The 27622-nt window shown below is 36.3% G+C and overlaps 1 protein-coding gene across 2 annotated transcripts in view; it reads right to left on the bottom strand.

The window, feature by feature from the left end:
* LOC134851606 (uncharacterized) overlaps nt 1-27622 on the bottom strand; it is a 113303-nt gene that overhangs the window by 30965 nt on the left and 54716 nt on the right. For both annotated transcript variants that reach the window (XM_063867755.1, XM_063867754.1), the window contains exon 2: nt 12034-12338. In XM_063867755.1, coding sequence (XP_063723825.1) covers nt 12034-12338 — 305 coding nt within the window. The remainder of the gene's footprint in view (nt 1-12033; nt 12339-27622) is intronic.

The following is a 27622-nucleotide window of genomic DNA, read 5'->3' as shown; positions in this document are numbered from 1 at the left end:
CACAAAAGTATAAAGAACACAATAAATCATTCTATCAAAACATGAAAAAAGACCAAAATTTACCAAACAAAAATATACATAGTAACAACAGCTCTGGTAAACCACTTCCAAATAATTCAAATTATTCAAGAAACCAATCACCCTATAATTCTAGTTATAGAGTTAGATCTCCAGAACAAAGAAAATCACGAAATTTCTCACAAAATAGATATAGTCGATCAAATAGTCAAAATAATCAGTATAGAAACAACTATTCACGATCGAATTCAAACAGAAGAGAATATTTGTTCGATACCAGTTCTCATTCAAATTCTAGGAATAGATACTATTCAAACGATAGATCACGAAACTCATCATACAATAGAAACAGAAACTATTCAAACAATAGGAAGAGAAGTTATTCAAATAATCGACATCAACGTTACCAAAACAATAGATCAAGAAATAATTTATACAACAGATCCAATTATCAACGAACGAGTAACAACAACTACCATGATAGATCACGAAATAATTCACAAAATAGGAATCCAAACTATAACAATCAACAAAGGAATCATTCTCAATCTCCTCATAGAAATAATTATCGCTACTCCGATTCCCAACACAAATATAGAAGCAACACACTGAAACATCAAAGACAAATTAATCAAGTACAGACAACTGAAGAAACAACTTCAGACCCCGCTGGTATCGATGATACAGAAAGTACAGAATTACAATTAAATAACATTAATTGTGAATCAACAGACAGCGAAAGTGATACAAATAATACCATCTCAGTTAATATGATCACAGTTGAAAACGATTACGAACCTATTATATATGAACAACCTTTCACTTCACACATTTATGAAAATCAATTGGAGCTCCTTCAAAATTACTACACAGGACCTATTGGTAATAATGTACCAGTTGAACAAGAAGTAAATAGAATTAACACTGTAATTAAACCCGAAAAAGACGAAGTACAAAGCTCAAGTACAAAACACATTTATCAAAATATATAAAAAGAACAGCCAAGAGAAAAAATTTGGACAATTCCATTTCTCTTAGAAAGTCCAAAAAGTAAAAGAATTTCAAACACCAGATCTTGAAATAGATTTTTTAATCCACTCAGGAGCAGAATCAAATATAATTAATATCTCCAGCTGGAATGAAATTAAAACGATACATCCAACCCTAATACCTATTAAGACAGCCAGCAAATTAGCAACAGCACAAGGCTCAAGATTAATAAATTATGGAAAAATCCAACTTTTCCTAGTTCCCACTAGAACAATGGAACAAAACAAAATCTTAAATAAACCATTTAAACAAACATTCTACATAACAGATAAAAAACACAATATCATTGGCATACCATTTATAAATAAATGTATTCCCACAATAATCATTTTAGATAGTAAAATTCAAATAATAGACAAGTACACAAGAATGAAAAATACATCCTTAACATTTTTTTAAAGATTAAACAAACAACCACCATTTTTCTCCAAATTTTACCCTATATACAATCAGGAACAAAAATACTTGAAACCACTATCAAGAAAAGTATATAACTTTTCAATTAAACAATCTCACCAGTATGATAAAAACCAAAACAAACAACATCTCTTTATGTCAGATCTTGAATTTGAAACCATTCATAAATTTTTTCGAAGAACAATTTCATCCATAAAATACATGGAACATTCAAACTCCGATGTAATTTCGTTACACGTATATAACAATTCACCACACGAGATAACATTAACTCTAGGACTCTTAGGATACTGTGAAACAAATGCCACAACTTTACCCACAAACGAAGTAGCATATCGAGTCAATAATATATTACAAATACTAGACATATGCCAATCAACAATTCTTGATGAAGAATTATCAATAAACAATATAATAAGCAACGAAGAAAAAAACACAGATTATCTCACAAAAACGCCATATTTTAAACCAACGTTTAAAATATCACAATCTACAGAAGAACAACAAAAATTTCTAACATTGTTTAATTTTTAACGAATAAATATCTCGAATAACACAAAACGAATTCGACAAATTAGCCAAACTATTATTAAAATACCCAACAGTTTATGAAACATCAAAATTTGATGTCGGAAAAATTAGTTCACCACTATATTTACCTTTAAAACCTGACGCAATTTTCAAAAAACAAAGAGCAAGCAAAGTACCAATATACTTACATGATAAAGTAAACAGATTACTCGACCTTTTAGAACAATATGAAATTTTATCTCCAGTAAATAAAGAGGAACAACCAAAATGTTACACCTTTATCAACCCAGTTATCATCCTAGCTAAAGAAGAATCACTAAAAATTGTTCTAGACGCTAGATATCTCAATTCCTTAATTGACGAATCTAAATGTAATTGGCCCATAGAACCCATTCAAGTAATCCTAACAAAAATGAATGGTAAATATTTCACAACCGCAGACATGAATAGCGCATATAATCAAATGCCATTAGATGAACAATCACGACGGTTAACACAATTCGTTATTGGAAATCAACAGATTATTCTATGGAATATCCATAGGACCAGCAGCTGTTTCAGCTTTTATGAGTAAAATCTTTTGACCACTTATACTCAACCTGGAAAAGAACTGCCGCGTTTTGGCACTACAAAAAGATTTTACAAAGAAAAATTTTTTATTCATTCAGAGAAAATTCAGAAACCAGATAAATTAAAATGTGTATCCCGCATACAACCTTCCTCAGCATTCTTCTTTTAATTTTAATTTCTTCGAGCTCTTGTTTAATTTTACGTTTTAGATCATCTAAAGATGCCAAAGGAGCTTCTTTGTAGACTCTTTGTGCCCCATAGAAAAAAAATTGCATGGTGTCAAGTTTGGGTTGCAAGGAGGGAACTCACGGGGAAAACCAAGTGCTACAACAGAGAACAAAAAGTTTTCTGAACTTTTGTTTTTTATCAGTTTTTGTTTGGTGCGCTGGGCAATATCTTGGAACCATTAACAATCTGGAGTTGTTCCAGTTTGGCTCAAACCGCAAATCGGCACGAGTTCAAGAAAAACAGAATTTCCGATGAATGCATTGTACTTTTTGCCATTCAAATTGGGAGAAACGAATTGGACACTTAAAAGTGAAATGAAAAAAGTCTCAGTTGTTCGTTTTGTACGGGTAAATGTTAAAAAAATGAAGAGTCGCTGCTTCATTGTACTGGCATTTTACAAGTGAGAAGGCTGAACAACTCAACGCAGCTTGAGTTTCTGCGGAAATAAATTGTTATACCCACGGATTCGGAATATATGTTAGATATGAGTTGAGACATAATTGTGTGGAAGAAATAGGACTTAAGAAGAGTTTGTTATCAACTTAATTTCAATCGATAATGTTATGTCTGATTCGAATCTGACCACGAAATCATGAGAGCGACAGATACTCATAAATAACTATTGAATATGGTGTTAGGTTTAATAGGTACTTAATTTAGATCAGACATCTATATGATTACGTTTACATAACGTTAGATCTATAAACAATCTAATTTATATCTGAGTTTCGTTATACTGATTTCTAATGGATATCCAGTATATCCGTACGGATGACATTCCCCCTTCTTTTATATGATGAGCACAACATATTTTCTCCTGTTCTTTGTCTTGATCCTCCCTCGGTAGAGGTGACGTCTGGGGGGCGTTAGTTTCAGCCAAGAATTGTGCTGTGTGTTGGGCTTTTCATTCGCTGCTTTTCGCCGCCTTTGTGTGTTTTATGGGGCATTTAGGGCAATCTTGTCTCTCGCATTCTCGTTGAAATGTCATGGAATTTTTCAACGGCGAAATGGATTTTAGGATTTTCATTGCGTCATTGAAGCTATCAATGAGCGATTTATCCGGTGAGTTGGAGGTACCGGTTGGTCGATAAATTACGTAACGCGAACTAATCGCTCTTGGGATTGGGCTTTGTGGTGATCCGGGTTATTTTGGTGTAGCTATCGACGTAACAAATTTATCACTCGGGTTATCCTGTTGTTGAATTGAATTCGTGGTTGTCATTGTCGGAATTCACAGTGTGTCTTTTGGACTGGCTGTGTCGCGTATTGAATTGAGGTATTCCTCTGTCTTATCATTGGTTTTTTCAATTCTTAATTGTTCTGGTTTTTCGTCATTTGCGTTGATTTCGATGGACTCGATGTCTGTCGACGATTCGTGAGTCGTGCTCGTTGCTTGGATCATAGATCCGTCATTTTGATTATTCCCATGTTGCATCATTATGTGACAAACCTCGTTGTCCGCAGTGGTATCATTGGCAATTGTATTAATTGGAATTGCATTTCCGAACTTATTTGCAAGCGTACTTGTTTTGGTCGTCGTGGACCTACGGGTTGGTAAGTTCTCCTGTGGCGGCGTGTTTTTCCTGTCAATCTTTTTGGCTGGGGGCATGTGTGTCAATTGTGTCATCTCCTTGGTGACAAAATTGTCCGATGATAATGAGATCGACGTGTCACATTCACACTCAATGTGTGTGTTGTCTCTGAGTACTTTCTGTGGACTGCCCTTTCCTTTTCGAATCGGAGATTTTAGAATTTTAGTTGCTTTTGGTGGGTTTTTTGGAGGCTGCTTTTTCGACGTTGTCGATGGTGCATTATGTATGATATGTTGTCCCAGTGATTTTCGGTACATCGTTTGTCGGATGAGTTCTTCAATATTTTTGGGTGGCTTTTTTTTAGGGCTTGCGGATGTCGATGAGTTCTCCGCCGTGTTCCGTTGTCCTTGGGTGCCTGTTTTCTGACTTTTGGACCAGTTGGTTTTGAGTTTTGGGCTCCTGCGGCTGAATTAAGGGGTTTAGCTCTTGGTAAATGTTTGTATGCTACAAAGTCTTTTAGCTGCGCCGGTCTACATTTTCCGTAAATTCGAGGACTCGGAACAAAAGCTAGGCCGTCGTGTCTTATTACCCTCGGCTGTTTTCCATCTTCCCGAACCCATGCAGTGTGCGGGGAGTAATTAATAATTGATCCGTTTTCGATTATTTTAAATTGGGCACCGAAAGGCCCCGGATTTTTGTTTTAATGCTATTGTACCCAATTTTCTTGCCACTTGTTCAATACGTTTACCCAATTTGGGGTCTACGATGTTCTGAGGTCCGTTAAAACGATCTTTTAGGAAAGCCAGAGGGGCCCTTTCTAGCCGTTGTTTTTCTTGATGTGTAAGCCAACGAATTGCTTCTCTTGTTCTTAAGTTCGCTATATCATGCTGCGGGTTATCGGCGAGAAAAGAACGTTTAACCTTTTGTAAGTCGTAGGGTATGTTACTAAGTGGGAGATGCGCACCTATTGGGAATTTCTTCAGCAGAGCTTGATCGAACTCCTCATCCTCGTCAGTGTCTGAAAGTGTCACCTGCTTTTTCTGTTGTGTAGTGGTTTGACTACTACTTGCTGGTCCCGCTGTCTTACTGCGAATCGCCTGTGTGTGTTGATGGTCCCGCTGGTTCAAAGGTTGGTTCTGGGAGGTAGTTACTTTTATAAACCACACTCAGCTCGTCCTCACTGTTTATGTCTCTGTTCCATATTGCTTCGGGCGTGAGGGCACGTTTTGTTAGTATTTTTTTCATCTAAACACGAAAGCTTTGTGTTTTCCCAAGAGAGATTAGAGATTTTGGGTTTTGTGCAGATAATACTTAACGGGGTGTTTGATTTACGCCCATAGTGTGCTTCAAACGCGGTAACTTTAGTTGTTGCATGTGGGGTAATACGCAGTGTCTTTATTAACTCTGCCACGTCTGACGCTAGTTTATACGGTGAATTATTTTTATCTATCTTCATAATAGAGAGGCGAGTGTTCAAAGTTCTGATAAGTCTTTCTAACATACCCATTGAGCGATGATCGTCAACTGGAGCGAATATTAGTTTAATGTTTTTGCTTTTACAATAGATCATAAATTTTTTAGCTCGAAACCCTTGGGCTTGGTCACACCGAATATTTCTTGGTACACCAAGATTTACGATATGAGTTTGCATAAATTTAATGATTGTATCTGCCTTGTTATTTGCTACCACTTTTGCTGATGCGAATCTTGAGAATTTATCTATCCCAACTAGGATGTACACGTCCTTATTATTTTCATCCGGTAAAGGTCCGGCAAAACCCAACTGGATTTCTTCATTCGGTTCGACTACAGCGTCTAGGCTAGTGAAGTGTTTTTTTTTCGGATAATACTTGAAGGTTTTTACCTTTGGCGCGACATTCCTTGCAATTTTGCGCTGCTGTGACTATATCTCTAATAAGATATGGATACCATATGTGCTTGGCAGTTTCCAGCATGCCACCTTGTCCCGGATGAGTTAAGTGGATGGAGTCTAGAATGATTTGCCTTAACTGCTTTGGAATCACAACTCGGTCATCGTATAATAAGACGTTGTTACGGACGGATAATCGGTCACGTACATTGTAAAAATATGGTCCATAGCAGGCTTTGATCTGATCCCACTTTTGTTGGCGTACCATATTAATCAGGGGTTGAAGATTTCGGTCACGATTTGTGGCCGCCGAGATAAAGTCTACATCGAGTGCCTTTCGGAGATTTTTCCGTAACAGCGGTGGTCTGGAGTGTCTGTTTGGCATAACTGGTCTGACTTTTTCTTAAAAGTAAAACTATCTTCCGACGGGATCACTTGATGCATGACATCGATGAATGAGAGTGATGTTGAGGTTTATTCTTCTGGGATCTCTGTGAATGATGCAAAGTTAGTAGGCGGGATTGTTACTGTCGTTTGCTGTCCGTTGTGGCATTTGCGTAAAATTCTTTTAAACGGGTGTAGCGCCATCCCTGTTTGCAACTGTCTGTTCATCTCTGTGTAAAGTGGAGTGCTGGATTTTGTGACGAAATAAGGTTTTTTAGGAAGATATCGAAAAAAAGTTTTATCTATTTAATCTTTCGTGAATGTGGACTGGTTAGAAATGTTTGAATTGTTTGATTTCAATAGAGAGTGACTGTTTTTCAGAAGTGAACTATTAACAGTGAATTCTGTTGATTTTAGGTTCAAATCTGAACGAGGAAAGTTTTCGTTCCGGTTGAGCTGTAACGTGCGTTGAACACCGTTTGGTTTTTCGAACATATCAATGTTAGCTATAGCGCTGTCTTGAAATTCAAGGCAAGAGATGAAGTCATCAATAAGTGCAACTACAAAATTTTCGTTCCAATACGCGGTAGGTTGTAGTTTCCCCACCGGTTGGCGCAAAATATAATCAATCAAACCCATTTTGCTGCCGGAAAGGTGTTTTATATCAAAATCAAATGGGAGGAGACGGTCAATCCATCTAGTTAGACGACTTTGATATGTTTTTTTTTACTTTTATTGCTGTTTAGAGCACTAACCAAAGCTTGATGGTCAATAATTAATGTAAAGCGGCGGCCATACAGATAGTATTTAAAATGATCAATGGCCCATACCGCAGCTAGAAGTTCTAACTCGTTTACTGAATATTTATTTTCGCACGTATTCAAAAATCTGGAGGCATATGCAACCGTAGCCTATCCGTCTGGAGTTTCTTGTTCCAGCGCTGCTCCAATACCATCGCGGCTTGCGTCACACACTATTCTGGTCTCTCGATTACTTACAAAATGTCGGTTTTCTGTGATGTTTTGGACCGCTGTAAGGATGGTTTTAAATGCTTTATCATGTTTTTGTTCCCAAACGTAATAGAATTTTGAGGAAGATGATAAAAGTGGTCTCAACGGTGGGTATAAATTTATTTAAGTGATGAACTGATCCCATATTACTTTTTAATTGTTTGAACGTTGTGGGGTGGTGGAGTTTAGTGATTGCGTCAGTTTTCTTGTGCATCGGTATGGTTCCGTATTCATTTATGACAAAACCGAGCCATTCGACTTCTTTACAACCGAATTTACACTTATTAACCAAAATAGCCATATTTTCTTGATCTAACTTGTCTAAGACTTTTTTCAGTTTATCCATATGGTGTTCTTTTGTTATGTGGGATATAATCAAGATGTCGTCGAGAAAAGCGAAGGTATCTTTTTCGTTGTTTAAAGTTAGATCGATGGCTTTCTGGAATTCTGCGGCCATATCCGTGAGCCCGAAGAATCCAGTCTGAAATTGATAGGTGCCGGTTGCTTGTCCGCCAATTATACTAAAATTACACTGCGTTTTGGTTGTATCATCTAATTTTAGTTGACTGTAGGCGTATCGAAGGTCAATGGTGGAAAAATATGTTGTCCCTGGTTTTCCATTACCTTCTTGAGCTGATTGAGCTACGTTGTCCAAGAGTACATCGATATTTGGCATTTGATACTTGTTTTTATGTATCGCTTTGTTAATTTGTTTGGAGTCCATTGCCAGTTTTATTGTAAAATCTTTCTTTACAGTTATTACAATTGGACTAATGAACTGTTTGTCACTACAACTATCGAGTTTCACAATATGGCCTTGATCAGTTAGAGATTTGATTTCTTGTTCAATTTTTTCCTGAATATGTATCGGAATTCTGCGTCCCTTTTGTTGAAGTGCCTTGAAATCGTTTAGAAATTTTGTGTGAACCATATGGTTTTTTGAGCGTCCGATGCGCGTACACAACCCCGGATATGTTGTTTTTACCCAATTGGTTATGACTGGATCTGATTGGTCTGTGTCAGCAATACAATTGATTGACTTCCCATATTGGTTTTTTTTGATGATGTTCGCCTAGTTGCGGTAGGAGATTTCGTCCCAAGATGTTCGCCCGTTTATCGTCAACCACAATAAATGGGGCGGTGCTGATTGTCCAACCTCCTGACTCTATTGGTATAATCAGCCTTCCGAACGTAGGAATTTTGTAGCCATTATAACATACCATTCTATTTGCCTCGTCCTCTTGGTTCAACTGAATGCGTCTTGCCTTTTTCACTGTATTATGTAAGGTAGTGGCAGTTGTTGACAAATGACGTTGGAGATCCTGTATCCGCAATGAAGACAATGTAATTGTTTCCTATTTATACCTGAATTAGGTGTCCTTTCAAGTCCTCCGTCTTAAGTTTGTCTGCCGTTTCCTCTTGGAAACTCACTGCGTTTACGCTGTGGTCATTTGGATGGGCGAGATCCCATCCCGGAACCACATCCCCTGCCTGTAGATAATCGACGTACGCTGCTATATCTGTATCCTGCAAATTTATTTCGGGATCTTGCTCTTTGCTGATTGCATTGACGGTTGAAGAATTACAGAGTGTGGCGTAGTGTCCTCTTTTCGTGCCTTTATTGCAGATTTTATCTTTTGCCGGACATTGTTGAAGATGTCCGGGTCCGAACGGATTTCCGCACTTAAAACATGATTGCTTTCTATCGCTGCCTTGTCGTTGTGAAGTTCCCCGCTGTGGTTGTCCTCGACCTCTGTTCCCCTGTCTATTATTACGATATGAGTCCCCTCCTCGTTTTTGTATGAACCCAACTGGTTCGGATCTGATGCCTGTCTGCTGGGAAGAAAATGTTGCGGAACCTTGCTTGCGTATTTGGAGCTGGTTTTCCAAAGCTTTCTTTACGTATTGCATATTCGAATGCTTGTGTGGGGGTTTTCGTCTCGGCCAGTAGGTCTTTTTGTACCTCATCATTTGTCATATTCGCTGTGAATAGATCTCGAGTAATTTCGGTTTCCAAAGTGTTATCGTTGCAATTAGGACATTTGAAATTTCCTTTAATGACAAGTTCCGTGAGGCCACAGTGGAATTGCTCTAACGTTTCCGTCTTGTTCTGCTTTCTGATGAACGGTTCGTATCTATCGAACGTCACATTGCGGTCTTTGATGAAAAGATGCTCTAAGCTATTCCAAAATGCCCTCGTTGATGTTTCTTGTATATTTAAATCTGAGAAAAGTTGACTGAGACGTCTTTGTCCCTCGTTTCCGAGACTGAGGTAAATATAGCTTCGGACTTTTATGTCGGCTTCCTCCCATATGATTCCATCCACGGTGGGTCCCAAGTTATCCAATTGAGCACACTGGTTATCCCATTGGATCTTTTTCTCTTGATTGCGTATGTTCCGGTCCCTAGTTTGCGATTGCATTTCCCCCTCGATAGGGAGCTCATAACCAGGCTCTTGAGGTTTTCGTACTGTGGGTGGATCTTGTAAAAGTTTTTGCAGATTTATTCCGTCTTTTGCGACGATTCCTAAATTAAGCTGCTGGTTCCAATTTTCCCACTCGGTTGGAGGTTCCGCCGAGGCTTTCTGCCAGAATGGGGCGATACCCAGTGGGTTTTTTGTGAGTGCTGGCCGCGCCATGTTATACCCACGGATTCGGAGTATATATGTTAGATCTGATTTGAGACATAATGTGTGAAAGAAAAAGGAGTTAAGAAGAGTTTGTTATCAACTTAAATTCAATCGATAATGTTATGTCTGATTCGAATCTGACCTCGAAATCATGAGAGCGACAGAGACTCATAAATAACTATTGAATATGGTGTTAGGCTTAATAGGTACTTAATTTAGATCAGACATCTTTATGATTACGTTTACATAACATTAGAACTATAAACAATCTAAGTTATATCTGAGTTTCGTTATACTGAGTTCTAATGGATATCCAGTATAACCGTACGGATAACAGAAAAATTGCGGTAAATATCGTTTCCAAAAAACATGTATCTTGGGCTGCTACACACGTTTTCCAGATTTCAAGAATACTGATACGGCAATAAAGAACAATTTCAGTTTTGAGTTTTTTGGGACACCCTGTATACCAAAAACTACTGAGCTATAGAAAAAAAGTTTATCTTTTTGCTTTTGTTATATAAATTGCTCAATTTTCAGTCAAGTTCTGTCTATGAGCCTAGCAAAACATTTAGTTCTTTTTTATATGAAGGTAAACTATTACCAGAAGAAGATAATACCAGCTTATATTCATAGATTTCCATGACACTCTCTACAATCGCTACACTCCCTGACACTCGCTACACTCCCTGACACTCGCTACTTAAATGGCCAATTCATACCTTGACAACAATTTCTTACGATGTTTTATCCGGCCGTGTTCTAGAAGCTAGTGTAGTGTATCATATGCCAAAGTTTCAACCGTGAATCCCTGTAGTTGTAGAGAAAATGGCAAAAAGCTGGAGTTTTTTGTTCCTTGCTTCGCTTGAACAGTAAATGTTTCAAACTCTGTCTCGTGCCTGTATAACTGTAAATATGACTAGCAAGAACAGCTAAAAATCAAGTGAAACAAAGTTCACCTCAAATAACTTGGCTTTTCCAGTGATCAACACAGGAGTAGGAAGAAGATCAGTATTTGACTAATAATTGCAAAATTCTATCCGACCACAGCTAGGTAGCGTGACACACGGAGGGTGAATTCAAATTGGAATTGCTCTTTGAGTTAGAACCCCAGATAGATCATATCTGGAGCGATCAACGAGTCACAAAAAGACCTTAAACAACTAATTTACAGTTGCAACTTAGATCGATTAGGCTTAAAATTCTATGCCCCAATTAACCTGACAAAAAAAACCTAAAAAATCATTTAAAGAAGTTTGGGGCAAAATAGTATGACACAATTAATTTACTACAACTAACTTAACTTAACAAATTAGATCGATTAGACGTCAAATACTACGTCTCAATTAACCTGACCAAAAAACCAAAAAATTATTTAAGGAATTGTGTGCCGGAAAGTATTACGACATCAAGAAAAAATATTACAACACGAAACTAAACCGAATTTCTAAAACTCCAGTTCTACTGATTATTCCTGATTTGAAACTTGTCTAACACTAAATACAAAATCATTTGGAATTTTTAAACATTTTTGAGTAAGTTTAAGTAATTCTGTAAAACCGTGTCTACCAGAAAATTTGAAACAAAAGCAACATCAATTACAAGCTTTTTAGTTTTTCCTTTCTTCAGTTGGTTGACATAATTGTAAGCTTTAAAGTTTTAAACAGATTTTTGCAAGCAGATTTTTCATTTTTTTGTTGGGTCTACGAAGCTAGAAATTAAAATTTTTTTCTGCGCAGGTTATTCTGTATTCATGAAATCTTGCGTATAATATGATTAATTTTGAAAGTATACCTTCAGAACAAGTCTGCTTTGCGGTTCTCAAGTAACACGCCCAGGAGTCTTGGATTCCCAGGAACACTAGAAGGTATCTGATGAACTCCTGACAATTTTCGCTGATCAAGTGATACGATTTGCGAGCAATATTGATGTTTTCGATGAATGCATTCAACGCAGGGTTGCTGTAAGCCGGATAATTGTCACGTAGAATAACCTGAGTTTCTTTGAACCCAGGTGACTCGTTCCATGGCTCATCGTAGTCCGTCATTTCGCTGTGGAGGACACCTTGCTGATCATATGCTTCGAGAAGTTTTCGATACCTGAAGAAATTGTAACCAGTTCAAAACAAGTAATTATAAATCCAATTATATTCTCGATAACTATCACTGTAAAATATTTAGAAGTAACCAATCATGATCCATCACTAAAACTTACAATAAAGTGTAAGGCTGAAATTACAAATAGTTTCAACCCGAGAAGAATGAGTTTAACTTAGCAAACGGTTGCTCTTTCTTGATTCTAACCTTGCGACAAAACCAGTTTATACTACACTTTTTGAGACCAGGAAATATAGGATTGGTATAATATTAAGAAGTTGCACGAATCTATCCGGCCGAAAGTAAGATGACGAACAAACGGTGTACCTTATCCGAAATTACTCTTTGAGAAAGCCGCCCCGGACTCAAGTTTATCTGAAGCGACCAATCGAGTCTCGAATAGACTTTTTTAATTTAGGTCTTTCAAAAACAAAATAGAGTAGAAAAAACAGATCAAAAACGCTCAGCAAGATGGTTAACAAAAAAACTAATGATAAAAATAGCTTATTTCCACGTCTTAATAAGTCTAATCAATTCAAACTGATCATAAAGCTGAAACCGGGTCAAAACTAGGACGACAAACCGAGCTTCTACATCGTAAAACGAAAAAGCAGACTACAACAATTATTCCTCTACAAATCTATTTATGCAGTAAATTTTCACTTATTAATATGAAGGGCAAAAAAAGCAGTCAGATTATTTCAAAGTCGAATCTCTAACTATGATGAATAATTAAAAACTATGTCGTTATGAAACTTCTATCTACCTTTGAACTTCAAATCTGCAGTAATTTTGTCAAAACTTATAAAATTTTTTATACTTTTTGAATAAACAGAAAACGCAAAAAATTAGTTAGTAAATGCATTAATGATTAGTTTTATAAAAATAAAAGGTTCCTTGATTCTTGAGAACGTTTTCTGTTATTGTTCTGTTTCATCTAAACTGTAATTTTACATCAACTAAAGTTTTGATCATCAAGTTTTTCCTTGGATCAATTTCAAAAAATTCACCCCACCTCTTAAAAAACTAGTGTCTAACGAACTCAAAGGTCAATTCACTTTCCCACCATTATGTACGAGCCAGCTATAACTAAAGATTTTTCAAGAAACTAACCATTTCAATTAGGTTATACATTGAAGAACTTCGGTTACTCATCCTTCACTTGAACCCTACCTCCTAATTGACCTAGGCTTAAAACAAATCTTACAACCAGTAAGAACTAAAATATTATGCAACGATCTATTTGTGTTCCAACTATACCTGAACCTTGTGGGTTGAATTACTAATCTCTAACCCTCGTTCTCGAATCATACCCCAATTAACTAAGGTTAAATTTATTTTGATGAAAACCATATTACACCCGAGGGCATTAAAAAATCATTCTAACGAATTGATTTACTTCCAACCCATCTTGTCACAACAATTTACCCAGAGGACTAGGATAACCTCACAAAAAAAATTATAATAACTAACAGTTTAGGAAATAGAAATTGACACCCGAATTTTGCATCAATCATTCTATCACTTATGTCAAGAGATAATTTGGGAAACAAACAAACAATCATTCTTCAAAATTGTTTAATAAAAGACACAAGATACAATCTCGTAGTTACACAAACAAAACGTAGGATTAATTAGGTCAAAAACAAACAAAAAAACCTATTTTTTCAAAGCAGAAGGAAATTATAAAAACAAAATTTTCCAGAAAATGAACGCTGTTTCGTAATCTGACTCAGCAACAAAACAAAAACTTGAAAATACTAGAGACCTGTTACCCGACAAAAACAAACCAGTGGACAAACAAAGATTTTTTCCGAATCAGAATCCACAACAGTGAAGAAAAAAAAATTCCTTAATTCGAAAACCAGTAAGATTACACAATTGGAATCAACCGATAAGACATTTTCGAAATTACCCATTGATCCGCCAAGAGGACAAGTTCAATTTTGTCACAAGTTAATTGTAAATTTGTTGCAAAAAAAATAGCCCAAGTGAACATGAATTCCCCGAAAAAAGAACAACAATACAAGTTCTAGATTACTTTATGCCAAGTAAATGTAATGTAACTTCACACAATGGCATATTCACCATTGAAATTCTACCACCAAGTTCATGCAACCAACCATCACACAAAATTCAAACAGATGATACAGATTTAAATTTCTCAAAAAGCTTTGACAGAACACATTGAAAATATTCAACATCAAGATTCACAAAGAGCAAATTCAATCATCAGAAATGGTGTTTCTCAGTTATTTACAGTTGTAATTCAATATTAGAAACAAGTGAAACATTTTATATATCTCCATCACAAACATCTCGACACGCAATAGTAAAACGAGAAGTTATTCTCTTCCAACGACCTTTAGAATTATTTCGTGAAACACTCAGTAAGATTAAAATTTCACAAATAAATTAAGTCGATCTGCAAAAAATTTTTGCATGGTTTATTATAGATTACTTTGAAACTTATTTAGATTTAATTGCACAAGCAGGGAAAAAATTGGACCGTAAACCGATGAAGAAAAAGTGCTAGCAGTGAAACATAATGTGCATGTGTTCCAGAATGGCTCAACGTTTTATTTTTTAACTTACAATTTGATATTTCCAGTGCAGCAATTGTAACCATCTCATTACATAAAAAATGTTTAAAATTAATCCCAGTAACAACCGACACGACACCTTTAAACTACAACACAATCATTAAAAATATGACATTAAACAACAATCTAAATTCAACATTTAAAAATACACAAGAAATTTCAAAGGAATTGCAAATCTAGCAAAACAAAGCGCACAAACGCCATCACATTTTTGTAACCGAAGAAATTATTGAAACAATACCAGCAACAATACAACAAAATCTTTCGCCTATACATCCAACAATCACTAATCCACCCAACCCAAAAAAAAACACTCCGTTTCCACCAAGAACATTGCAACCAAAAACTTAACCATCCGTTGCTCCAAAACATGCACAAATGTATTTAAAAAAAATAGACCAATAATTAAAAAACGTCCGATTATTAAACCGAAATTTACAAATCGAAACAATTTGTCAAATCGAAAAAAATACACAACCGCAATCGAATAGCACGACCACTTTTTATAACAGAACCATTCTCATGTACATAGTTAAATTCAGCAAGTATCTAAAACTCTGCAATCTGCAAGTTTAACTGATAAGAAAAAACCTCAAACAGATTGCAAGAAAAACTACCCATTCTTAAAACAAAATAAAAAAACTCAAATAACAGACACTTCAAAAAAAACTACGCACATAATTCACAAAATTAAGAATACTCTCATCAAAATCAACCACAGTACAATGCAAATCACTGAAAAAAAAACAATGGAATGACTTAGGTTAAATAGATGATAACTTTCAAAAACAAATTTTTGAAGCCTACACGAATTCACAGAGACCACAACAATCACAACAGCAATGTCTAACAAAACATATTTTATGCAACCAGAAAAAACATAAAATCATAAAAACTAATGAATACCCAAGGCTACTAACCCGGCTCAATGAGAAAGGAAATTCCAGTACCGTACTTTTTACAACAACATCGAACTACCAAAAATCATTTCACAAATTTTACACAAATAACAAATACCAAATACAGCAGAATCAATCCAAATTACGATGAATCCATACATTATGCCTGGATCATCTCTAACATCAAACAAAACCATTTATAGTTTTCACAGGAAGAGGTTGTGAAGATTCAGTAGAAAAATACCTAAATGTTGCCAGAGCTAATCTATTATTAAAAATAGGCCCAGATACTACATATATACTACTTCACCGGAACGGGGCTCATAGACGTACAGCAGTAATACAAACCAAACTCGACGGTGCAGCTCACAAAAGGTTTTCAATTTTCCTCATAGAAATCAATTACGATTGGAAACAATTTACCTAGAAGGTTCCAAAACGTTTAACTTCGAAAGAAACAAAATGCATCAAAAAAATTTATGCAATGAAAATCGCAGACTCACAATTAAAACTATTAAAGAATTTGGTGTAAGAATTGAAACTCTGGTACAAAAAGCTTCTTGTCTGAATACACACGATTGTGAAAATAGAAAATTGACAAAATTTTAAAGATTACCTTATTACCACAGTTGAAAAAAGCAATGAAATTAGAGCAACACATCTATCATCAATTCGCAAACCAGACAGAGATTCTGCAAATTTGTACACAAAAGAGAACAAGAAGATATCACAAGGAAACTAGAAGAAACAGAAATTTTCAAGTTACAATACGCCAAATTAATCTGACGACTACGTCACATATAAACCACATCCAAGATTACGATAACGATTTAGCAAAAAAAATCACTCAAAGTCGAAACACACATGAAAAGAATCCAAATTTTTAAGGAAAAACCTTATTCAAAAATTGGTGCACCTATTGCCGCAGGTACGGAAAGAAAAATGCCGAATGCAAACAAAAACAACCAGATAAGTCAAACCGGTCACAAAAACATACAGAGCCGTTTAAATCTTTTTACCAATACATGAAAAAAGATCGAAACTTACCAAATAAAAAAATTCAAAGTAAAAAGAGTTCCAGAAAACCACTCACACCTAGTTATAGTAATAGCAGATCACAATCAACATTTTCCAACAATTTTCGTGGACGATCCCAACAGAGAAGAAAATCACAAAAATATTCCAAACATAGATATAGTCGATCAAATAGTCAGAACAATCATTACAGAAACAATTATTCATTATCTAACTCTAATAGGAGTTGTTATTCTAATTATTATAGAAATTGATCATGTTCAAATAATCAAAACCGATATTAATCAAACGACCGCTCAAAAAACCCTTCGAACAACCAGAATAGAAATTATTCAATTGATCGCAATCGGAATTACTCAAATAAAAAATCCCAGAACTACTCAAATAACATACAATCTAATAGAAACTATAACAACAGATCTGACGAAAACTCCAATAACTCTAGACCTAGAAATAGTAGCTAACAAAATATATCACGAAATTGTTCTCAATGACCACATCGAAATCATTCACAAAATTCAGATAGACAAAAGTCTTATAAACCTACTATAAAAGTAGAAAACCTATAGATAGAGTACACTTAAACATTAACGACAGATAAATCGTGTACAAACTACAAATGAAACGACTCCAGACCCATCCGGAACAGATAAAACGGAACCTTTAGAAAGGCAACTTAATCATATATATACTGTGAAAGCACACATGACCTAAGTAAAAACGAAAGCACAAAAACTATTAAATTATTATAATTAAAACACGAATATAGAACCGCAACCAATTCTGACCGTTACCAAAATCAAAATCCCTATTCAAATTTGAATGAACCTAGCATAAGTCAAACAACCAAAATAAAATATTTCCACATATGGTTGACAATCAAACACAACTGAACAGTTTATACCAAAAAACAATACCAAAAACACGTCCACCTAGAGAAAAAATTGAGCAAGCCTACTTCTTTTTGAAAACCCAAAGAATCCATTTTCAACCACCAGACCTTGTAATATATTTTAATAGATTCAGGAGCAGAAGCAATCATTAATAACGTTAATACATGGAATGAAAAACATTCGTTAGATGCTAAAGTTCCACTTTCCAAAAATTCAAGAAAACTAGCCACAGCACAAGGCACAAGCTACTGCAAAATTCACTTATCTTCGTACCAACAGAAACAATGGAACAGAATAAATTTTTGATGAAAGCTTTCAACCAAACTTTTCATTTTACAGAAATTATGATTACGAACCTATTATATATGAACAACCTTTCAAATCACACATTTACGAAAATCATTTGGAACTCCTTCAAAATTACTAAACTAGACCTATTGGTAATAATGTACCAGTTGAACAAGAAGTACACTGTAATTAAACCCGAACAAGACGAAGTACAAAGCTCAAGTATAAACCACATTTATCAAAATATACAAAAAAAAACAGCCAAGAGAAAAAATTTGGACAAATCCATTTCTCTTAGAAAATCCAAAAAGTAAAGAATTTCAAACAACAGATCTTGAAATAGATTTTTTAATCGATTCAGGAGCAGAATTAAATATAATTAATATGCCCACCTGGAATGAAACTAAAACACTACATTCAACCCTAATACCTATTAAGACAGCCAGCAAATTAGCAACAGCACAAGGCTCAACATTAATAAATTATGGAAAAATCCAACTTTTCCTAGTTCCCACTAGAACAATGGAACAAAACAAAATCTTAAAAAAACCATTTGAACAAACATTCCACATAACAGTTATATAACGCAATATCATTGGCATACCATTTATAACTAAATATATTCCCATAATAAACATTTTAAATAGTAAACTTCATATAAAAGACAAGTACACAAGAATGAAAATTACATACTTAACATTCTTTGAAAGATTAAACAAACAACCACCATTTTTCTCCAAATTTTACCTTATATACAATCAGGAACAAAAATATCTGAAACCACTATCAGGAAATGTATATAACTTTTCAATTAAACAATTTCACCAGTATGATAAAAAACCAAAACAAACAATATCTCTTTATGTCAGATCTTGAATTTGAACCCATTCATAAATTTTTTCGAATAACAATTTCATCCATAAAAAACATGAAACATTCAAACTCCGATATTATTTCGTTACACGTATATAACAATTCACCATACCAGATAACATTACCTCTAGGACTCCTAGGATACTGTGAAACAAATGCCACAACTTTACCCACAAACGAAGTAGCATATCGGGTCAATAATATGTTACAATTACTAGACATATGCCAATCAACAATTCATGATGAAGAATTATCAATAAAAAATATAATAAGCAACGAAAAAAGAAACACAGATTATCTCAAAAAAAACACCATATTTTAAACCAACGTTTAAAATATCACAATATACAGAAGAACAACAAAAATTTCTAACAATGTTTAATTTTTAACAATCTCAAATAACACAAAACGAATTCGACAAATTAGCCAAACTATTACTAAAATACCCAACAGTTTATGCAACATCAAAACTTGATGTCGGAAAAATTACTTCACCACTATATTTACCTTTAAAACCTGACGCAATTTTCAAAAAACAAAGAGCAAGCAAAGTACCAATACACTTACATGATAAAGTAAACAGAAATTTTTTCTCCAGTACATAAAGAGAAACAACCAAAAGGTAACACCTTTATCAACCCAGTTATCATCCTAGCTAAAGAAGAATCACTAAAATTTGTTCTAGACGCTAGATATCTCAATTCCCTAATTGACGAATCTAAATGCCATTGGCCCATAGAACCCATTCAAGTAATCCTAACAAAATTAAATGGTAAATATTTCATAACTGCAGACATGAATAGCGCATATAATCAAATGCCATTAGATGAACCATCACGACGGTTAATACAATTCGTTATTGGAAATCAACAGAACATTCTATGGAATATCCATAGGACCAGCAGCTTTTTCAGCTTTTATGAGTAAAATCTTTCAACCACTTATACTCAAGAAAAATGCAATCACATACTTAGACGATGTTTTCATGTAATCACAAACTAAAGATGAAATGTTTATAATTCTAGAACAGTATCATGAAACACTTAGAAAAATCAAATCCAAACCATAGAGTTTACAGGTTTCAATTAATTTTAATGAAATTCCCAAACTTACACATAGTTTGGACAGCAGGAAAAAATCTTGCATTACCAGATACACTAAGTAGAAATACACCACCTGAATTACTTACACGAAAAACTACAGTTGAAATACCACAAAATAATAAATTTTGTCTTGGAAAAAATGAAACATCACCACGATTAGAATGTAAATATGCAGTAAAAACCGATATAGATCAATCTAAAAATAAACAATTTACAACATTTCCCACTTTATTTAGATGCTCAAAATGATCTTAGCTACACCCTGATATAGATTCAAACTTGCTTTGAAAAAAACACAGAATGTCCCGAAAAAAAGGATCCAAAGTGGAATATCTCGACAACTACCTGGTCGATATTGTCAACCCATAATTTTGCACGCATACCCAGTAGCCCAATACATACGTTGTGTAGTCACCGCTAAGATTTTGTTCAACCTGGAAAAGAACTGCACTACAAAAAGATTTTACAAAGAAAAATGTTTTATTCATTCAGAGAAAATTTACAAACCAGATAAATTAAAATGTGTATCCCGCATACAACCTTCCTCAGCATTCTTCTTTTAATTTTAATTTGTTCGAGCCTTGTTTAATTTTACGTTTTAGATCATCTAAAGATGCCAAAGGAGCTTCTTTGTAGACTCTTTGTGCCCCATAGAAAAAAAATTGCATGGTGTCAAATTTGGGTTGCAAGGAGGGAACTCACGGGGAAAACCAAGTGCTACAACAGAGAACGAAAAGTTTTCTGAACTTTTGTTTTTTATCAGTTTTTGTTTGGTGCGCTGGGCAATATCTTGGAACCATTAACAATCTGGAGTTGTTCCAGTTTGGCTCAAACCGCAAATCGGCACGAGTTCAAGAAAAACAGAATTTCCGATGAATGCATTGTACTTTTTGCCATTCAAATTGGGAGAAACGAATTGGACACTTAAAAGTGAAATGAAAAAAGTCTCAGTTGTTCGTTTTGTACGGGTAAATGTTAAATCAATGAAGAGTTGCTGCTTCATTGTACTGGCATTTTACAAGTGAGAAGGCTGAACAACTCAACGCAGCTTGAGTTTCTGCGGAAATAAAATGTTATACCCACGGATTCGGAGTATATATGTTAGATATGAGTTGAGACATAATGTGTGAAAGAAATAGGAATTAAGAAGAGCTTGTTATCAACTTAAATTCAATCGATAATGTTATGTTTGATTCGAATCTGACCACGAAATCATGAGAGCGACAGAGACTCATAAATAACTATTGAATATGGTGTTAGGTTTAATAGGTACTTAATTTAGATCAGACATCTGTATGGTTACGTTTACATAACGTTAGAACTATAAACAATCTAAGTTATATCTGAGTTTCGTAATACTGAGTTCTAATGGATATCCAGTATATCCGTACGGATAACATTCCCCCTTCTTTCATATGATGAGCACATCATATTTTCTCCTGTTCTTTGTCTTGATCCTCCCTCGGTAGAGGTGACTTTTGGAGGGCGTTAATTTCAGCCAAGAATTGTGCTGTGTGTTGGGCTTTTGATTCGCTGTTTTTCACCGCCTTTTTGTGTTTTATGGGGCATTTAGGGCGATCTTGTCTCTCGCATTCTCGTTGAAATGTCATGGAATTTTTCAACGGCGAAATGGATTTTAGGATTTTCATTGCGTCATTGAAGCCATCAATGAGCAATTTATCCGGTGAGTTGGAGGTACCGGTTGGTCGATCAATTACGTAACGCGAACTAATCGCTCTTGGGTTTGGGCTTTGTGGTGATCCGGATTATTTTGGTGTAGCTATCGTCGTAATAAATTTATCACTCGGGTTATCCTGTTGTTGAATTGAATTCGTGGTTGTCATTGTCGGAATACACAGTGTGTCTTTTGGACTGGCTGTGTCGCGTATTGAATTGAGGTATTCCTCTGTCTTATCATTGGTTTTTTCAATTCTTAATTGTTCTGGCGTTTCGTCATTTGCGTTGATTTCGATGCACTCGATATCTGTCGACGATTCGTGAGTCGTGCTCGTTGCTTGGATCATAGATCCGTCATTTTGATTATTCCCATGTTGCATCATTATGTGACAAACCTCGTTGTCCGCAGTGGTATCATTGGCAATTGTATTAATTGGAATTGCATTTCCGAACTTATTCGCAAGCGTACTTATTTTGGTCGTCGTGGACCTACGGGTTGGTAAATTCTCCTAAGGCGGCGTGTTTTTCCTGTCAATCTTTTTGGCTGGGGGCATGTGTGTCAATTGTGTCATCTCCTTGTTGACAGAATCGTCAGATGATAATGAGATCGTTGTGTCACATTCAAACTCAATGTGTGCGTTGTCTCTGCGTACTTTCTATGGACTGCCCTTTCCTTTTCGACTCGGAGATCTTAGAATTTTAGTTGCTTTTGGTGGGTTTTTTGGAGGCTGCTGTTTCGACTTTGTCGATGATGCCTTATGTATGATATGTTGTCCCAGTGATTTTCGGTTCATCGTTTGTCGGATGAGTTCTTCAATATTTTTGGGTGGCTTTTTTTAGGGCTTGCGGATGTCGATGAGTTCTCCGCCGTGTTCCGTTGTTCCTTGGGTGCCTGTTTTTTTCTGACTTTTGGACCAGTTGGTTTTGAGTGTTGGGCTCCTGCGGCTGAAATACGGGGTTTAGCTCTTGGTAAATATTTGTATGCTACAAAGTCTTTTAGCTGCGCCGGTCTACATTTTCCGTAAGTTCGAGGATTCGGAACAAAAGCTAGGCTGTCGTGTCTTATTACCCTCGGCTGTTTTCCATCTTCCCGAACCCATGCAGTGAGTGTGCGGGGAGTAATTAATAATTGATCCGTTTTCGATTATTTTAAATTGGGCACCGAATACCCCCGGATTTTTTGTTTTACGTGCTATTGTACCCAATTTTCTTGCCACTTGTTCAATACGTTCACCCAATCTTGGGTCTACGATGTTCTGAGGTCCGTTAAAACGATCTTTTAGGAAAACCAGAGGGGCCCTTTCTAGCCGTTGTTTTTCTTGATGTGTAAGCCAACAAATTGGTTTTCTTGTTCTTATGTTCGCTATATCATGCTGCGGGTTATCGGCGAGAAAAGAATGTTTAACCTTTTGTAAGTCGTAGGTATGTTACTAAGTGGGACATGCGCACCTATTGGGAATTTCTTCAGCAGAGCTTGATCGAACTCCTCATCCTCGTCAGTGTCTGAAAGTGTCATCTGCTTTTTCTGCTGTGTACTGGTTTGACTACTACTTGCTGGTCCCGCTGTCTTACTGCGAATCGCCTGTGTTGATGGTCCCGCTGGGTCAAAGGTTGGTTCTGGGAGGTAGTTACTTTTATAAACCACACTCAGCTCGTCTTCACTGTTTATGTCTCTGTTCCATATTGTTTCGGGCGTGAGGGCGGGTTTTGTTAGTATTTTTTCATCTAAACACGAAAGCTTTGTGTTTTCCCCAGAGAGATTAGAGATTTTGGGTTTTTTGCAGATATTACTTAACGGGGTGTTTGGTTTACGCCCATAGTGTGCTTCAAGCGGCGTTATTTTAGTTGTTGCTGTGGAGTAACACGCAGTGTCTCGATTAACTCTACCACGTTTGACGCTAATTTATACGGTGAATTTTTTTTATCTATCTTCATAATAGAGAAGCGAGTGTTCAAAGTTCTGATAAGTCTTTCTAACATACCCATTGAGCGATAATCGTCAACTGGAGCGAATATTAGTTTAATGTTTTTGCTTTTACAATAGATCATAAATTTTTTCGAAACCCTTGGGCTTGGTCACACCGAATATTTCTTGGTACACCATGATTTACAATATGAGTTTGCATAAATTTAATGATTGTATCTGCCTTGTTATTTGCTACCACTTTTGCTGATGGGAATCTTGAGAATTTATCTATCCCAACTAGGATGTACACGTCCTTATTTTTTTCATCCGGTAAAGGTCCGGCAAAATCCAACTGGATTTCTTCATTCGGTTCGACTACAGCGTCTAGGCTAGTGAAGTGTTTTTTCCGGATAATACTTGAAGTTGCCTTAACTGCTTTGGAATCACAACTCGGTCATCGTATAATAAGACGTTGTTACGGACGGATAATCGGTCACGTACATTGTAAAAATATGGTCCATAGCAGGCTTTGATCTGATCCCACTTTTGCTGGCGTACCATATTAATCATTGGGGTTGAAGATTTCGGTCACGTTTTGTGGCCGCCGCGATAAAGTCTACATCGAGTGCCTTTCGGAGATTTTTCCGTAACAGCGGTGGTCTGGAGTGTCTGTTTGGCATAACTGGTCTGACTTTTTCTTAACAGTAAAACTATCTTCCGACAGTATCACTTGATGCATGACATCGATGAATGAGAGAGATGTTGAGGTTTGTTCGTCTGGGATCTCTGTGAATGATGCAAAGTTAGTAGGCGGGATTGTTACTGTCGTTTGCTGTCCGTTGTGGCATTTGCGTAAAATTTTTTTAAACGGGTGTAGCGCCATCCCTGTTTGCAACTGTCTGTTCGACTCTGTGTAAAGTGGAGTGCTGGATTTTCTGACGAAAAAAGGTTTTTTAGGAAGATATCGAAAAAAAAAATTATCTTTTTAATCTTTCGTGAATGTGGACTGGTTAGAAATGTTTGAATTGTTTGATTTCAATAGAAAGTGACTGTTTTTCAGAAGTGAACTATTAACAGTGAATTCTGTTGATTTTAGGTTCAAATCTGAACGAGGAAAATTTTCGTTTCGGTCGAGCTGTAACGTGCGTTGAACACCGTTTGGTTTTTCGAACATTTCAATGTTAGCTATAGTGCTGTCTTGAAATTCAAGGCAAGAGATGAAGTCATCAATAAGTGCAACTATGAAATTTTCGTTCCAATACGCGGGGGGTTGTGATTTCCCCACCGGGTGGCGCAAAATATAATCAATCAAACCCATTTTGCTGCCGGAAAGGTGTTTTATATTAAAAACAAATGGGAGGAGACGGTCAATCCATCTAGTTAGACGACTTTGATATGTTTTTTTACTTTTATTGCTGTTTAGAGCACTAACCAAAGCTTGATGGTCAATAATTAATGTAAAGCGGCGGCCATCAGATAGTATTTAAAATGATCAATGGCACATACCGCAGCTAAAAGTTCTAACTCGTTTACTGAATATTTATTTTCGTACGTATTCAAAAATCTGGAGGCATATGCCACCGTAGCCCATCCGTCTGGAGTTTCTTGTTCCAGCGCTGCTCCAATACCATCGCGGATTGCGTCACACACTATTCTGGTCTCTCGATTACTTACAAAATGTCGGTTTTCTGTGATGTTTTGGACCGCTGTAAGGATGGTTTTAAATGCTTTATCATGTTTTTGTTCCCAAACGTAATAGAATTTGAGGAAGATGATAAAAGTGGTCTCAACGGTGCACACAATTGAGTCAGATTTGGTATAAATTTATTTAAAGGTTGAACTGATCCCATAAAACTTTTTAATTGTTTGAACGTTGTCGGGTGGTGCAGTTTAGTGATTGCGTCAGTTTTCTTGTGCATCGGTATGGTTCCGTATTCATTTATGACAAAACCGAGCCATTCGACTTCTTTACAACCGAATTTACACTTATTAACCAAAATATTCATATTTTCTTGATCTAACTTGTCTAAGACCTTTTTCAGTTTATCCATATGGTGTTCTTTTGTTCCGTGGGATATAATCAAGATGTCGTCGAGAACAGCGAAGGTATCTTTTTTGTTGTTTAAAGTTAGATCGATGGCTTTCTGGAATTCTGCGGCCATATCCGTGAGCCCGAAGAATCCAGTCTGAAATTGATAGGTGCCGGTTGCTTGTCCGCCAATTATACAAAAATTACACTACGTTTTGGTTGTATCATCTAATTTTAGTTGACGGTAGGCGTATGGAAGGTCAATGGTGGAAAAATATGTTGTCCCTGGTTTTCCATTACCTTCTTGAGCTGATTGAGCTACGTTGTCCAAGAGTACAACGATATTTGGCATTTGATACTTGTTTTTATGTATCGCTTTGTTAATTTGTTTGGAGTCCATTGCCAGTTTTATTGTATGATCTTTCTTTACAGTTATTACAATTGGACTAATGAACTGTTTGTCACTACAACTATCGAGTTTCACAAAATGGCCTTGATCAATTAGAGATTTGATTTCTTGTTCAATTTTTTCCTGAATATGTATCGGAATTCTGCGTCGTTTTTGTTGAAGTGCCTTGAAATCGTTTAGAAATTTTGTGTGAACCATATGGTTTTTTGAGCGTCCGATGCGCGTACACAACCCCGGATATGTTGATTTTACCCAATTGGTTATGACTGGATCTGATTGGTCTGTGTCAGCAATACAATTGATTGACTTCCCATATTGGTTTTTCTTGATGAAGGTGTATGCCTAGTTGCGGTAGGAGATTTCGTCCCAAGATGTTCGCCCGTTTATCGTCAATCACAATAAATGTGGCGGTGTTGATTGTCCAACCTCCTGACTCTATTGGTGTAATCAGCCTTCCGAACGTAGGAATTTTGTAGCCATTATAACATACCATTCTATTTGCCTCGTCATCTTGGTTCATCTGAATGCGTCTTGCCTTTTTCACTGTATTATGTAGTGTAGTGGCAGTTGTTGACAAATGACGTTGGAGATCCTGTATCCGCAATGAAGACAATGTAATTGTTTCCTATTTATACCTGAATTAGGTGTCCTTTCAAGTCCTCCGTCTTAAGTTTGTCTGCCGTTTCCTCTTGGAAACTCACTGCGTTTACGCTGTGGTCATTTGGATGGGTGAGATCCCATCCCGGAACTACATCCCCTGCCGGTAGATAATCGACGTACGCTGTTATATCTGTATCCTGCAATTTTATTTCGGGATCTTGCTCTTCGCTGATTGCATTGACGTTTGAAGAATTACAGAGTCTGGCGTAGTGTCCTCTTTTCGTGCATTTATTGCAGATTTTATCTTTTGCCGGACATTGTTGAAGATGTCCGGGTCCGAACGGATTTCCGCACTTAAAACAAGATTGCTTTCTATCGCTGCCTTGTCGTTGTGAAGTTCCCCGCTGTGGTTGTCCTCGACCTCTGTTCCCCCGTCTATTATTACGATATGAGTCCCCTCCTCGTTTTTGTATGAACCCAACTGGTTCGGATTTGTTGCCTGTCTGCTGGGAAGAAAATGTTGCGGAACCTTGCTTGCGTATTTGGAGCTGGTTTTCCAAACCTTTTTCTCTACGTATTGCATATTCGAATGCTTGTGTGGGGGATTTCGTCTCGGCCAGTAGGTCTTTTTGTACCTCATCATTTGTCATATTCGTTGTGATTAGATCTCGAATAATTTCGGTTTCCAAAGTGTTATCGTTGCAATTAGGACATTTGAAATTTTTTTTAATGACAAGTTCCGTGAGGCCACAGTGGAATTGCTCTAATGTTTCCGTCTTGTTCTGCTTTCTGATGAACGCTTCGTATCTATCGAACGTCACGTTGCGGTCTTTGATGACAAGATGCTCTAAGCTATTCCAAAATGCCCTCGTTGATGTTTCTTGTATTTTTAAATCTGAGAAAAGTTGACTGAGACGTCTTTGTCCCTCGTTTCCGAGACTGAGGTAAATACAGCTTCGGACTTTTATGTCG

This window comes from Symsagittifera roscoffensis, chromosome 7, assembly GCF_963678635.1.
Source record: "Symsagittifera roscoffensis chromosome 7, txSymRosc1.1, whole genome shotgun sequence".
Taxonomy (NCBI): Eukaryota; Metazoa; Xenacoelomorpha; order Acoela; family Convolutidae; genus Symsagittifera; species Symsagittifera roscoffensis.
This window is presented reverse-complemented; position numbering and strand designations above follow the sequence as displayed.